At 41.2% G+C, this 16,276-nt stretch overlaps 1 protein-coding gene across 1 annotated transcript in view; it reads right to left on the bottom strand.

Annotated features, from left to right (window-relative positions):
• LOC311499743 (uncharacterized protein) overlaps positions 1-16,276 on the bottom strand; it is a 233,054-nt gene that overhangs the window by 59,090 nt on the left and 157,688 nt on the right. The window contains exon 14 of the mRNA XM_084560864.1: positions 6,667-6,840. Coding sequence (XP_084416990.1) covers positions 6,667-6,840 — 174 coding nt within the window. The remainder of the gene's footprint in view (positions 1-6,666; positions 6,841-16,276) is intronic.

The raw sequence follows: 16,276 nt of genomic DNA, 5'->3' as shown, positions 1-16,276 counted from the left end.
AAGGACCCCAGGAAGACTAGCCTGGCGTTTGTGGGTCGGCTAATGGGGATCCTCAATGAACAAACAAACATACACAGACGCCTCATTGAGCGGGTTGGTCCGTTGTTGCGATACGTCAACGTCGCCGCCATATTGGGGGTGGCGGCTCTGTCCCTCGAACCAATACGAGTCAATGGAATGAACTTTATTAAGCGTCTTCCACAAAGTGCTGTAAACATTTACACATTCACACATTAACGTATATATTCAGGAAACCAATAGGAACCTAAAACAATATCTGTAACATTAACTACTCAGTAATCAGACGTTGTTTTTAGTTCCTATCAGTTTCCTCAATATATACGTTGGTGTGTGAATGTGTAAATGCTTATAGTACTTTGTAGAAGGCGCTTAATAAAGTTCATTCCATTGACTCGTATTGGTTCGTGGGACAGAGCTGCCTCCTCCAATATGGCGGCGACGTTGACATACGGTCCAGCGCTCAATGAGGCGTCTATTATATATGTCTATGCCACCGAAGCACTTCAACACTACGGTGCCATCTAAATGGAAAGCATGTTGCAGTGAGCACAGAAACGCTAGCAATCCCCGTCCGAGTACAGACAAGACATGTTGGCAGCCCAAACTGTTTTATTTGTTTGTTTGTTTGTTTTTTAACCATTTAAAACCATTTCTTTTTCCACTGTTTTGAATTGAAATGCAATTAAATGCATTTTTCCAGACATCAAAAGAGCTTGAGTTTACAATATTCACGTCTGTGTCTATTATTTGATTCAGTCGTCCACTAATATCCATTTAAACTGAAAAATGTTGCTTTTTGGGGCAAATATTGTTATGAGATTAAAATGTGATTAATCAAGACTAATTAATTACAAACCCTGTAATTAATTAGATTAATTATTTTAATCGAGTCCCACCCCTAATTTAAATAGTAATTTATTTTTTCTCTTTCTCCTTTTTTTGCTCTGTAATTTCAGGATGTCCCACGTTCCCACCACGAGCTGGTGTCCGTCCGGAATCAAGAAAATTCTGCTTTGATTTTATTTTATTTATTTTTATCTTTTCTAAATAAAAGGTCTGAATTCTCTGACATTGTTGTTTTTCTGATAGTAAATAATTTATTTTTTTCTTTTAAATCAGATTTTCAATGTCATCTGGAGGGCCAGATATTACTGGAGGCGGGACAATGCGCTGGGATGTTTACAGACAACCTCTTTCCACTTTCTGAACCTTTTCTTCTAATTCCAGTTCTGGAGTTGGTCTTCCGTGTTTTATTATTTGAAGTTTTTCTGTGAAAGGCCGCCTTGAAAAAGCCAAGGCGATGCTATCAAGCTAGCCACAACGCCACTCTCGTCTGCCGCCATTTAACTCTGAGCGGTTGAGTCCACTTATCTGTTTATGTATCATCTGATTGTCTGTACTGTTCAAGTTTTCAATAAAGGTTTGCATTAAAAAAAAAATCTGAGCGGTTGAGTCTAACCACTCTGCTGAGATTCCGATGTTGGGACTTCAGGAAGGCCTACGATCTTTTGTTTTAGTCCCGCCCACTTGAAATCAAACCGTGATTGGTCAATTTGCCCGTCACTCTCCAAACCAGAACACATAGCTCCACCTTCCCCGGGATTTGTTAAGTCCTGACCAATTAATGAGCCAGCTGACCGGGCCTTGACAGAGACGGACGATTCTGATTGGATAACATGTTTTCAGGACAGTAACCCTTTCATTGCTGATGTGAACTTGACAGTAAACTTTAGAACATAGAAGAGAGAAAATGGATTAAATTAAAATAAATGAGATAGAAACTTAAAATATATATATTAGTTTTTATTTAATACTATGTTTTGGTCCAAACTTTTTTAGGCCTTGTGCTAGATAAACTGGTTCACTGCACCTTTAGAACAACAGCGCTGTCTCTTTCAGAAAGACGGTAGTGTTGAGTTGTTGTTGAAGTTGTGCGTGGCTGTGGATGTGTGCTGCTGAACTGAGGACATGTTGTAAATATAAAGTAAAATAAATAAAGATGAAGGTTTGTCTTGCTGTTTGTGTTGGAGGTGCAACAGATAAATGTTTCAGACTAACATCTAAAACATTTTCTTCAATGGCACACGATCTACCCGCACTACCTTCTTGATCTACCGGATGGTGATGGACATAATGGGCACCCCTGCTTTATACATTACATGCCACATACATGACCCAATTTAGCTGCTAAACAATATCCCAGTTAGTAATTAGCATTAGTCTAAAAAGAGAAATATAATACCCTAAATACTAGACATATCAACAAAACATAAACACATGTCAAGCTTATTTAAAAACCTCTAAAGCATAAATACTCATTCACAGTACCTGGAAAGTGCAGATGTAAATGTCTTATTCTCCCGCGGTTTCACTAACAATGGGGCTCAGAGCTCCCCCTCCCGCCACTGCGGGTATTACACATCAAATCACGCCATCTCTCAGAAAAGGACCAACAGCTGGGTGGGCGGTGACGGTATCAACTATGAACCTAGCTAGTTCCCGCCTCCTCGGCACGAGCTGAACGATAAATCTAATACAGCAAGAGAGGCGGGACTTAAGACGAGAACAGCCAATCATCAGCCGGTGTCAGTTTGAAGCAGCAACGGGAGGGAGGGGGGAGGAGTCAGCGGCAGCGAGCGCAGACACAGAGCGGCCTGAGAAACTGAGCGACTGTAGTGAGGCGTTTGAGCGGAACTGCTCAGAAACTGTAGAAAAGGTTTGGGTTTGAACCCTCTCACCGGGAAAACACCCACATCCACCACGGATGCGACGCCCCTGAATGGGGGGGCGGATCGGGGTCACTATGAACCCCCCCGTCCTCAGCGCTATCTGCGCGCATGCGTGGATGACTTGGTTGTACTGATTTCTCCACCTCCGCCATGTTTCAGAACAACGTTAGGGTCTCTCCGATGGTCTTTCCTCTACGTCCGCTCCGCTCAACTCAACTTTTGTTTTATACAACAAACATCTCCGTGGCATAATAATGGTGCGACACAACGAATCGATAATGAAATTCGTTGCCAACTCTTTTAATAATCGGATTTTAACGATTCGTTGTTGCAGCTCTAGTTACCGCTACGTCATTCTTTCAGGCACAAAATGGCGGCGGAGCGGTGCCTTTGAACTTACAGCTCCGTCTTTGACACTAAATAATTCAACACTTTTCCTCTGACACAATATACATTCACTCTCTGGTTACATTCACAACAATAATTCCTTAATAAACCGGATAATATTAACTAGCTAACAGTTTATGTTCATTAACTTTAGCTCTCCGCTAGCGCTCAAAACGGAAACAAAAGCACAATAAAATGAGGTCAAACTCACCAAAACCGCTGTGGCTTATTTTTAATATGCTCTTCATCAATTCCCGACCAGTTAGGTGTTGTTTTACAGGTCCTAGATCAACTTTTTATCAAATATTTACTCGCTAATGTCCGTTTGTCTTCTCTGCTTTCTTCTTCTACGTCTTTTCTGTGCAGCATCACTTCAGTGCTGCCCCTAGTGTCTGAAAGAGGCACTAACTGGAAATACAGACTTTTAATTGTCTGCATTAAATTACTGTTGGTTAACATTTTAGACCTTGATGAATTACATGAAAATATTTTAACTTATTTAACTATTGCATCTTAATGAATTATTTATTCCTGTTAATATCATATTTTAATGTTGGTTCCACAAACAAAGAAATATCACTACCAACCAACATGAAGACATCAGATACCTGGCCTAGTCAACAGCAGTATGCAGCATGTCATTGGGGTTTTCAAGTGGGCACCTCCCTTCACCCATGTTTGGTTAAGTTAGGCCCACGACACCTCGAGAAGGCTTAACAGTGACTTCCAGCGTCCTGGAGTCACCCCCCTCCACGCTGCCACTGCACAACCCCGTTTATCTCACCATTCAGTGACTATCAACAACTAATATTTCAATCATTAGCCTAGTCCTTTTATGAACCACGACCCAAACAAACAAATCTACCAACATAAATAACAAAGAGCATAGGCTCAGGAACAGATAGAAGAAGAGGATCCATCTGAGGATTTTAAAGAACAGAGCAGGTGGCTCAGCTTGGTGTACACCAGTGACGTGTGATGAGGTTCATGACAGATTTACAATCATGAACCCAATGGAATAGCTTCAATCAGTGGCGTCGTTAGGCCTGTTTTAGGGGGGCTGAAGCCCTCCTGAAATATTCTTAAGCCCCCCTAAATAGTTTGGTGTTGTTTTAATTATTTTATTTTATTAATTTATTAATTTATTTTACAAAAAAATGCCAACATATTCAATATAAAGCGTCCAGCATATCAGTTTAAATAAATAATCATATAACCTGTCATTAAGGACTTAAATGTGATCATATCTCTGTCAGTTTCCCTTCACTTCGTAGTGTACGGTAGAGAGAGCCCCTTTGGTACCTTGTTATCAATCCATTCCACTTGTTCAGAACAACCTCATGACTGATAATCCAGTCCACGTTTCCCTGAGACCTTGCTTGAGGCTCGGTACCCGCAGCCACACAGAGCCCAACAGAACACCGTTAGGAGAAGAACATGAATGGATGGATGGATATAAGAAAGTTTTTCATTAAAGTAAGTATTCATCACTGCTGGTAGTAACAGTTAGTTAGCTCCAGCCTCCAGCTAACAGCAGAAAGTCCCATGTAATTAATGAAATGCTCCATGTTTGACAAATAAAAACCTGGCTTACACAGTACAGACAATCTCTGCTCACGTCTTACCTTTGTTGTTTGGGGTCAAAAGTTACATTCCAGCTGTAAAAGAACGCTGCTACTTAGCTAGCTAGCTATAGCTAGTTAGTCTGAAATCCCCTGTGAAGGTCCTGGTTGTTTCTAGAGTTCAGTGTGACTCTCTTTACCATATCTTTGGGGTGACTTCCTTCTGGAGCATCAGCTGTGTTTCTCACTTTACGCATGGATGCACACCGTGAAACAGGAGCTGAGCTCATTCACGTATGATTATCATCAGCAGATAATAATAATAATAATAATTACACTAATAATAATCACTCCACCAGCCTTATTGGCCTGTAGGAGTCAGGGCAGAGGAGCACAGTGAGTGAGAGGGGAGACAGTCTTGCAGTCATGTCAACTGAAAAAGCCGAGCTTCAGCATCTGAGTCACAACAGAGTGATAGACTGATTTACCACCTTAAAAACAGACGACATTCTTTGATGCTTCCACCAAGTAACTTGCAGTTGTAGCCATTTTTTTTCTTGTTAATGCTGTAAACATTCTGCTACTGTGCAAAGCTTTGTTTATTGTTGTACTGTATTAAACAAACAGACTGATAATAAATACTAATAAATAACTACTCACACTAACTGGTTACGTTTCATATCTCAATGAGTATTCTTTACACAGGTATAAGGTTCATATTAATGCGGTTTCAGACACTGAAGTGGCTGTTCACTAAAGCTGTACACAATTTCTTATGACTACCCGACTGTTATTCTCCAAACTTTACACGGGAGAGCTCTGTCACGCTTCCACCTAGCGCAGCGCCATAACCAGAAGTCCAGCACAAACTGACACTTTGATGTTTTATCATCATTAGTCAAACTTACACTTCCTCAGACCAGGTTTTAACCACTGCTCTCCACCATGGTCCATCCTGGAGGAAGAAACACAGTCAGAATGATTTTCTATCCAACATGAGTCCTAACTGCTGTTCAACATGAAGCAGAGTTCATCAGTTTATCAGTGAGACACAAAAACAGACTGAAACTCATCAGTATAGACTGTCTCTGATGTTTCACTGTCTGACATCAACAGTTTGACCAACATTCACACATCAACAACTAAACAGTTTTCAGACTGTTCACAGATCAGTCTAACCTCCACATTCAGTTGATTGTGTTCATTTACATATTCCAGATAGAGGATCTAATGATGTAAAGTGCTTAGTCCATATCAGAAAAGACTGTATTTGAAAGTTAACCCTGAGATAAATCTTTGAGGTTACCAGAGAATAAAGGAACCAATAAAGGATTTCAGCAGCAGCTTATTTGTAACATGTCATTTTATCACTGTTTATAAATCTGCTCATTCTTTCTGCCTTAAATGTAGAATACTTAAGTTGAAAGTGTCTTTTAAAAGAAACAGAAGTTGAATCCAAAGTCTTGGACATATTAAAATTCTCTGAAGAATCACAGTCACAGAAGATTATTCTCTCTACACTTTACACCAACAATCCATCCATCAACAGTTGTTGATATATTTCACTAAAACCTAAAACTGTAAACCAGCTGATAGAGGAGGGTTCATCCTCTGAGGTTTACTGTGACTCCAAAGAATTTAGATATTGGACAAGCTGCTGTTGTCTGTCCATACCTGAGAGTGTCCAGTCTCCAGAGTGGATCCTCCAGTCCAGCAGACAGCAGCTTCACTCCCTTGTCTCCTGGATGGTTGTAGCTCAGGTCCAGCTCTCTCAGATGGGAGGGGTTGGAGCTCAGAGCTGAGGCCAGATAAGAACAGCCTTCCTCTGTGATCAGACAACCTGACAGACTGGAGATAGAAAAATATCAGAAACTCAAGAAGAAGGAAAATCCTCCAGATGTTGAACTTCTGCACCAACATGAACCTAAATCACGATTTAACTAATCAACAACCAGCTGTATCCTGACCTGAGAGTTTCCAGTTTACAGTGAGGACTCTCCAGTCCAGCAGACAGCAGCTTCACTCCTGAATCCTGCAGGTTGTTGTTACTCAGGTCCAGCTCTCTCAGACTGGAGGACTGGGGGCTGAGAACTGATGACAGAGCTTCACAGCTTCTCTCTGAGAGGTTACAACTGCTCAGCCTGAAGAAGAATCAACATCAAATGTTTTATTTGTCATTTACTAAATTAATCATGTTCCAAATAGTTCCTAAATCCACCTACAGAGCTTTGTTGGAGGCTTTGACCACTGGCAGCAGCCTCAGAAGAGCCTCCTCTGAAGCAGAGTATTTCTTCAGGTCAAACACGTCCAGATCTTCTCCTGATGACAGTAAGATGAAGACCAGAGCTGACCACTGAGCAGGAGACAGTTCATCTGTGGAGAGACTTCCTGATCTCAGGGACTGTTGGATCTCCTCCACTAGAGAACCATCATTCAGTTCATTCAGACAGTGGAACAGATTGATGCTTCTCTCTGCAGACAGATTCTCACTAATCTTCTCCTTAATGTACTGGACTGTTTTCTGATTGGTCAGTGAGCTATTTCCTGTCTGTGTCAGCAGGCCTCGTAGGAGAGTCTGATTGGTCTGCAGTGAAAGACCCAGGAGGAAGCGGAGGAACAAGTCCAGGTGTCCATTTGGACTCTGTAAGGCCTTGTCCACAGCACTCTGATGGAGACGTGTTAGTTCAGGTTTGTCTCTAAAGATTTTAGACTTCAGAGATGTTGTTTGTTGTTCTTCCATCAGGTTGACATCAGAGTTGATGAAGGTCAGATGGACATGAAGAGCAGCCAGAAACTCCTGAACGCTCAGATGGATGAAGCAGAACACCTTGTCCTGGTACAGTCCTCTCTCCTCTTTAAAGATCTGTGTGAACACTCCTGAGTACACTGAGGCTGCTCTGATATCAATGCCACACTCTGTCAGGTCTGATTCATAGAAGATCAGGTTTCCTTTCAGCAGCTGATCAAAAGCCAGTTTTCCCAGAGACTCAATCATCTTCCTGCTCTCTGGACTCCAGTGTGGATCTGTCTCCGCTCCTCCATCATACTTGACCTTCTTCACTTTGGTCTGAACCACCAGGAAGTGGATGTACATCTCAGTCAGGGTCTTGGGCAGCTCTCCTCCCTCTCTGGGTTTCAACACATCCTCCAGAACTGTAGCAGTGATCCAGCAGAAGACTGGGATGTGACACATGATGTGGAGGCTTCGTGATGTCTTGATGTGGGAGATGATCCTGCTGGCCTGCTCCTTATCTCTGAATCTCTTCCTGAAGTACTTCTTCTTCTGGGGGTCAGTGAACCCTCTGACCTCTGTCACCATGTCAACACAGTAAGGAGGGATCTGATTGGCTGCTGCAGGTCGTGTGGTTATCCAGAGGCGAGCAGAGGGAAGCAGTTTCCCCCTGATGAGGTTTGTCAGCAGCACATCCACTGAGGTGGACTCTGTAACATCAGTCAGGATCTCAGTGTTGTGGAAGTCCAGAGGAAGTCGACACTCATCCAGACCGTCAAAGATGAACACAACCTGGAACTCTTCAAAGCTGCAGATTCCTGCTTCTTTGGTTTCAGTAAAGAAGTGATGAACAAGTTCCACCAAGCTGAACTTTCTCTCTTTCAACACATTCAGCTCTCTGAAAGTCAATGGAAATATGAAGAGGATGTCCTGGTTGGCTTTGTCTTCAGCCCAGTCCAGAGTGAACTTCTGTGTTAAGACTGTTTTCCCAATGCCAGCCACTCCCTTTGTCATCACTCTTCTGATTGGTCCATGTCTTCCAGGTGAGGCTTTAAAGAGGTCTTCTTGTCTGATGCTTGTTTCTGGTCTGTGTGGTTTCCTGGATGCTGTTTCAATCTGTCTGACCTCATGTTCATCATTGACCTCTGCAGTCCCTCCCTCTGTGATGTAGAGCTCTGTGTAGATCTCATTCAGAAGGGTTGAGTTTCCTGCTTTAGCAATCCCCTCAAACACACACTGGAACTTCTCCTTCAGAGTAGATTTAACTTTACGTCCACACTCTGCAGCAGGAGTTCCTGAATGAACAAGAAATATAATGAATCAGTGAACTCATTCATTTTAATAACATTCACATGTGACTGTTTTCAGTCCAGAAGAATTCATAGATGTGATTCAGATGTTTTCATCATATAAACATCAGAGTCTAGAAATAGAAACTTCTCCCATGTTTCCTCCATTTCCTCTTTCCATCAAGTTAAAGCTGTTAAATCATCTTACTGCTCTGCAGACAGTCAGCCAGCTCCTCCTGCTTCATTCTCCTCAGGAAGTTCACTGTGATCTTCACAAATAAATCTCTGCTGCTCCTCTTCTGCTCTTCATCCTCACCCTCCAACACCTCCTCATCCTCCCTCTGACTCTCTAAGCATTCTGAGTAATCTGGACTCAGAACCTTCTGGATCTTCTTCAGCTCGTTCTTCATAAAACTGATCATGTTCTCCTCCAGCAGCTGGAACAGAATAATAATCCAACTTAAATGATCAGAACACAATCATGTTGATCTGAAAGGCTGCTTGTTGACAGCATTTAACATGAAGCCTTCTCCAACCAGAATGCTAGTTTGTGGTTGTTGAGGTTAGCAGTAGTAGCTGTGATTGAACATTTACTCACCATGAATATGGAGTCCAGGTCTTTGTGATGATGATCACTGGAAACCACTGAGATCTGCTGCTGAAGTCTGTGGAGAAACATCTTTGATTCAAACTAACTTCTTTAACAAACACACTTTGGTGATGATCATCATTTTATTGATGCCACAAACACAAGATGAGAACAACAAACACTGCTCTGATTACTGAATGTGGTCTGATTACACATATCTGACTAAAGCGTAAATGTGGAATCTTATGATACAAACTGATGATGTTACATGACAGTTTGAAAATGTAAGAGGAATCATAGGCAGGTTGGAGAATTGTTCATTCAGGTAGGAGGGAATAACTGCAGGATTCCATGAAGACTGGGCAGGTTGATGAGACCACGACAACAGATGTAGTATAGAGCTCTACGGGAAACACACCACTCCAGGCCAGAGATACTCACAAGAAGAGGGGGGAAGACACAGCAGTAAACATTCTACATAGTAATAGCACAGAATTGTATGACTAGTAGTAGATAGGAAATTAGAGGGCAAGAGCTCTGTGCCAGAGAAAAGAAAGTGGCACAGAAAACAGAAAACTCATTCTTTCTTACCCTGGATCATCAGACTGTTGTCCATGTTTGAAGTTAAGAGGTTCACCTCTGGACTGATCACTCTTCATGGACACACAGCTGTATTCAGGAGAATCCCGTTTCTGTTGATGGATCCTCCTACAAACACAGGATATAATATGTCCTCAAGACTCATCTTTGACTCATTTAGTTAAATAAAATTTAATTTAGAATTCTCTCCAAGAAGAAGACAACATTTTCTACAGTTGACATCACTCCAACCATACATGTGTCCTTCTTGACTTAGCTACCACATATTTCTATATAATCAAGGTTTTTACAAGCCAAGGCTCGGCTGTGTCATGTTTTCTATAATGTCACTATTGAGGCCTTTCTATCCACAGAGAGGATGGAAAGCAGATCATTGAGCTCCTTGAAAGGAACAACTCCTGGTTCAGATATGTGGACGAGTCCTTGGTCAAAATTAAAACCCAAACAAAGTTGTTGTTCAGTGCAGAGAGGAGTGGTCTGACTTGTATCTAGGGTATTACTAAACAACATGGAGCCTTCTTCCTGTGGATCCACCACTGCTTGGTGCTATTTCCTCTAATTGAAGTTTTTACATCCAACTATGTGAAATTAGACATAGATCTTGAAAACATATCATTTATATCTTGTCTTTCTTTCTCATTGAGCAACATTAGTGAAGATTTTAAAGGTTTTACTTTATAACCAGAGATATTACCATGGAATACCTTCGTTAGCTTTGGTCTCATGAGTGCACAAAAATGGATGAATGGATGAAGGTGATGTCCAGATTAAGGACACATTAAGACTTCCAGTTAGATCAACACCAGATAGTACTATAAGGTATTATTCTGGTTGTAGTGTTGAGTGCACTGTGGTCTCAGTTCAGACCTGATGCTAAAATGTGTGTGATACTTTATGTACCTTCAGTTTTCTTACCTCTGATCAGCTGACTTCTGTCCATGTTTCAAGTCAACAGGTCGACTCTTAGACTGATCAGTCTCCATGGACACAGCTGGACACAGGAGAGTCTTGATTTCCTACAAAAACAAGAAAAAGAGTTTAACAGTCTGACATGTTCCTTAAAAACTGTTCTGAGTGAATGGTACGTTATAAAGGATCTCATCTACTCAACACAGGGTTATATTTTAAATTGTGTTCCAAGTCTGGAATCAACAATATATTTATTATAGTCCTTAGATTTGGTGCAATAACCTCAGAATCTAAAATCTCAAGATGACGTTTCATCTCAAAGTGGTGTACATGACCTCAAATGTGTGACAGTCAAAATATTGAGTTTATTCCTTTAATGTTTTTACATACTACCTGAAGTAGACACAAATTCATCCGCCCACTACACACACCGGGCGGATAGATCAGCTGATGACTCCAGCAAGACCAGTGGCGGAGGTTTGTGCATTTATGTCAACAAAGCTTGGTGTACGGTAGGGCTGGGCGATAAAACGATAACGATATCTATCGCGATACACACGTGATCGGTATCAATAGAAACTACGTTCTATAGAGTGTTCGATAATTTCACTAGTTAGAGAAAAATAGAAAGAAAACCCTGAGCCAGAACTGCAAGTCATTCTGGGGGATGTAGGCAGAGGAAGGGCTTTAGCCTCTCGACCTATCACGGCCCAGCTAAGCCAGGTTGGTGGCATCAGCAACAACAACAACAAAGAACAGTGTGGAGTGAAAGGAGAATATGAGTGCGACAGCGTGAGAGGAAATTGTAGATAAAAAAGGAAAGGTCACGTCACCAGTTTGGCAATATTTTAGTTATTTTAAGTCAGACAAGAGTCAGACCGAGTGAACATATTAATTGGCTCGTCTCTCTTGATTAGTAGTGTAAGAGTCGGTTAAGAGTCGGTTAAGTTTTGTTTATCTGCCGGCCGAGTGAGTGGCTGCTGACTCGGTTAAGCAGGGATCTATGAGCAGCAGTTATGTGTCAGTTAAGTTTAGTTTCTCTGCGTATTGTGCTAAGTGAGTGAGTGTCTGAGTGCCTTAGTTTGCTAGTGGTCAAGTCAGGTAGTATGTTTTGTTTCTCTGCCAAGTGAGATGTGAGATGTTTGAATGGAGCAGTTTATTTATTATATATCAATCAAACGTGGTAGGACTCAACTGAGCCGGTTAAATAGACTCTAGATTCATGATTCTTGAGTCGTCTTTGATGGCCGGTTATATGAGCCGAATCTTTTTTTCCACCGCTATATTAATTAAAAATGAATGAAAATTAAATGCTATTGAATAAGTCATTGTTATCATTTTAAAAACATTAAAGTGACGGGTAAAAATGGGTTATGATGGGATATTCATGACCTGTCAGTCAAAATGACAGACAACGAAAAAGTCTAGCTCAACATCTGATCTAGAGGTACACGGCAGCAGAGCCATACGACAAAACATCAAAGCGATATAAAGAAATAACGGATGCAGTGGCGTATCATTTAGAGAAGGACATGCTCCCCCTCAGCACAGTTGAGAAGTCTGGGAAGAAAAGGTTAAAAAAATGAATCAATAATTATCGATATCGACTGATATGAAACACTTATATCGAGATACATTTTTCAGCCAAATCGCCCAGCCCTAGTGTACGGAGTCTGTTACTCTTGGAAGCCACTGCTCAGCTGACCTGGAGTTTCTCATGGTTAAGTGTAGACCTTTCTATCTACCACGGGAATTCACATCCACCATCATCACTGCTGCTTATGTTCCATCGGATGCTAATGCTAAGCTCGCAATGAACGAACTTTATGCGGCCATTAGTTAACAACAGACTGATCACCTGGAGGCTGCTTTTATTGTTGCGGGTGATTTAAATCACTCAAACTTAAAGACTGTGCTCCCCAATTCCACTAGCATGTTTCCTGCCACGCCAGAGGAAACAAGATTTTGGACCATGTTTAAACAAACATGGCTGGTGCTTACACCGCGACCCCCCTCCCCCACATCGGACAGTCAGATCACCTTTCTTTGTTCCTCACCCCCAAATGTTCACCCCTCATCAACCGTGTCAGGCCATCAGTGAGGACCATCAAGGTGTGACCAGCAGGGACAGACTCTGTACTCCAGGACAGGTTTCAACACACGGACTGGAGTATGTTTGCTTCTCAGGCCACCTGTGGCTCACACTTGGACATTGACAATTATGCCTCCTCTGTTATGGACTACATCACCACCATCATCGATGACGTCATGACAGAGAAGTAGATCACCACGTACCCCAACCAGAAGCCATGGATGAACAAGATGGTGCGGCTCCTGCTGAAGGCCGTAACACTGCCTTCAGATCAGGGGACGCACAGGCCTACAGCACATCCAGGGCAAACCTGAGGAGGGGCATCAAAAAGGCCAAGCACTGCTACAAGCTGAGGATAGAGGGTCACTTCTCCAACTTAGACCCCAGACGCATGTGGCAAGGCATCCAGGCCATCACCCCACCCCCTCAGCCATGGACATCTCCTTCCTGAACGAGCTTAACAACTTCTACGCTCACTTTGAGAGGAGCAACGCAGACACCACCAACAAGACGACACTCCCTGCTAGAGCCCGACCGATAAAGGATTTTGATGTGTGTGCGCATGCGCGAGTAAGTGAGCAGCAGGTGATGTCGGGTGGCAAACTTTATTAAAATACGGGAGAATTATATGTATTTTTCGCGGATTGAAGGTAGAATTCAATTAAGAAACATTTTTGATTTTGAATGGGCCAAAGTTAAGTTGGCGTTACGCTCCAGTGGTATACTTTTGATCTGTTTGTTTCCTTTGATTGATGGCGACCGACGCAACAAAGACGCCGGGAGTTTCAAAGAAAAAAAGATTTGAGCCCCCAAACAAACGTCTTAACTTGGAATTAGACAGCAGTCCGGATAATTCTTTTTCACTTACGCCCGATATGGAAGGAATCTTGTGCGATATAAATGAGAAATTAAAGAAACTTGACAAGTTGGACTCAATGTCGGACGATATCAAAGATTTAAAAGAGACTGTGGTTGCAAATGGGATATCACTGGAGCAGACACGCAAGGATCTGGAGTCTGTGAAAGAAAAAGTTAAGAAGGTGCAGAGGTCTGTCAGAGATGTTACCAGGGAAAACATCAAACTGAAGGAGAAAATGCTGGAGATGACCGCGCGCTCAATGAGAGACAACTTGATATTCAGCGGTATCCCCGAGAAGAAGGATGAGAATGTGAGCGATGTTCTCAAAGCCTTTTTTACCAACGAGCTGGGTATCAAAGAGGAGATTGTTCAGCGGATTACTTTCCTCAGAGTGCATAGACTCGGCCCGGCAAGACCCAAGAAAAGATCCTATTCGAACGTTGCGGCGAAGGAGCAGGCCAAACCAAGAGCCATCATCGCCTGCTTCGAGCAGTAAACGTACAGAGAGATGGTCTTCGGACTAGGGCCAAAGCTTAAGGGAAAAAACTTTGGCATTAACCAGCAGTACCCTGTGGAGATTGTGGACAGACGTAAAGCACTACTTCCCATATTCAAAGAAGAGAAAAAGGACAAAAAAGAAAAGGGCAGGGTAAGACTTGTTGCTGATAAACTATATATCGACGGCGAATTATACAAAGACATAACAATCACACCATGGCTCTTTTTATTGGAGCCGAGTGATGATGATGATAATTAAGATGAATCAAAATGAATTTGAATTGATCTCCCTAGAATAAGTTCTGTTGTTGTTGCCACTGACATAGCCTACTTTGTGGTCTTTTAATATGTCAATTATATGGTATGTTCCTTTTAATTTCTTTTTGTTGTTTTTTTTGTTTTGTTTTTTGTGTGTTTCTGCATACATAACATTTTGCTTTCAGAATAAGGCCACTAAGATTAATAAACTCCCATTGGCAGGAAAGTTATTTAATGAGTTAAAGCATTATGAGTCCTGAATCCCTATGTATTGCCAGTTATAATTGTAATGGACTGGCTAATGATATGAAAAGAACTGAAATATTTACTTGGTTAGCTGAAAAAAAGGACTTGGATATAATTTGTTTACAAGAATGCCATTCTACTCAGGATGTTGAAGAAAAATGGAGGCGAGAATGGAAGGGGTCTATTTACTTTAATCATGGAGCAAGAAACCAGAAAGGAGTGTTGATATTGTTTAGAGAGCATCTTGAAACTTGTGTGCATAAAATAGAACGGGATATGGATGGTCGTATAATCATTTTAGATGTTGAAATTGAAAGTAGACGTTTCTGTTTGCTCAATATTTATGCTCCAAATGATAATGATCCAACTTTCTTTGATACTGTTTATAACATGATTCGAAATTATGATATTCCTGTAATTCAAGCTGGAGATTATAATATTGCCCTCCAGCCCTCCAAAGACAGGGCCGGAGAGGCCAGGGACTGTCATGGACAGAAAAGACATGCTCTTACGTCTATGATGTCTGCAATGGATCTTATTGATGTTTGGAGATTAAAAAATCCGGATTTAATTAGATATACTTGGCGGCGGAATGTTTCTGCAAGTAGAATAGATTTTTTCTTGATTTCTTTCTCTCTTATAGCAAAAGTTACTCAAGTAACAATTGCTGAAAGATTTAGATCTGATCATCATCTTATTATATTAAAATTTAAGTTTGCTGACATTGACAGGGGTAAAGGCTATTGGAAATTTAATCAATCATTGTTAGAAGATGGAAATTTCATTGTTAAAACGAAGCAATTTATCTCAGATTTTTTTCTTTTTAACACTGGCTCAGCAAATCCACACAATGTATGGGATGCATTTAAATGTGCTTTTCGAGGCCATGCTATAAAATTCTCCTCATGGAAGCATAAACAAACCTGTAACAGAGAAAGAATTCTATTAAATGAGGTGCTAAACATTAAAAATCGCTTGGATGCAAATAGATCTGATTGCATTGAACAAGATCTCCAAATATTAGACGATAAAGAAAAAGAATTAGAGAGATTCTATCAGAATAAAATCAAAGGAATTATATATAGAAGTAAAGCTAAATGGATGGAACAGGGTGAAAAATGTAATAAGTGTTTTTTGCAACTTCAAAATAGAAATTATCCCAGAAAGAATATATCAAAAATTTTGAAAGATGATGGAACGAATGTTATTTCAACTAATGGCATTCTAAAAACATTGATGGAGTATTATAATGGGATTTTTAATGAAGACACACCTCATTCATCTCATCTTACATTAGCTGAGCATATGGAAATGTTTTCCCAACCCTGAACTTACCAGTGCTCAACAAAAACTATGTGAAGGTCTTATTACTGAGGAAGAGTTATATGATGCCATTTGTTCCTTTGAAAATGGGAAAGCACCAGGTCTAGATGGAATACCGGTGGAGGTATACAAAACATTCTTTATAGAAATCAAAGTTCCTTTGCTGGCATGCTACAATTTCTC

This window comes from Chelon labrosus (genome assembly GCF_963514085.1).
Source record: "Chelon labrosus genome assembly, chromosome: 14".
Classification (NCBI taxonomy): Eukaryota; Metazoa; Chordata; class Actinopteri; order Mugiliformes; family Mugilidae; genus Chelon; species Chelon labrosus.
This window is presented reverse-complemented; position numbering and strand designations above follow the sequence as displayed.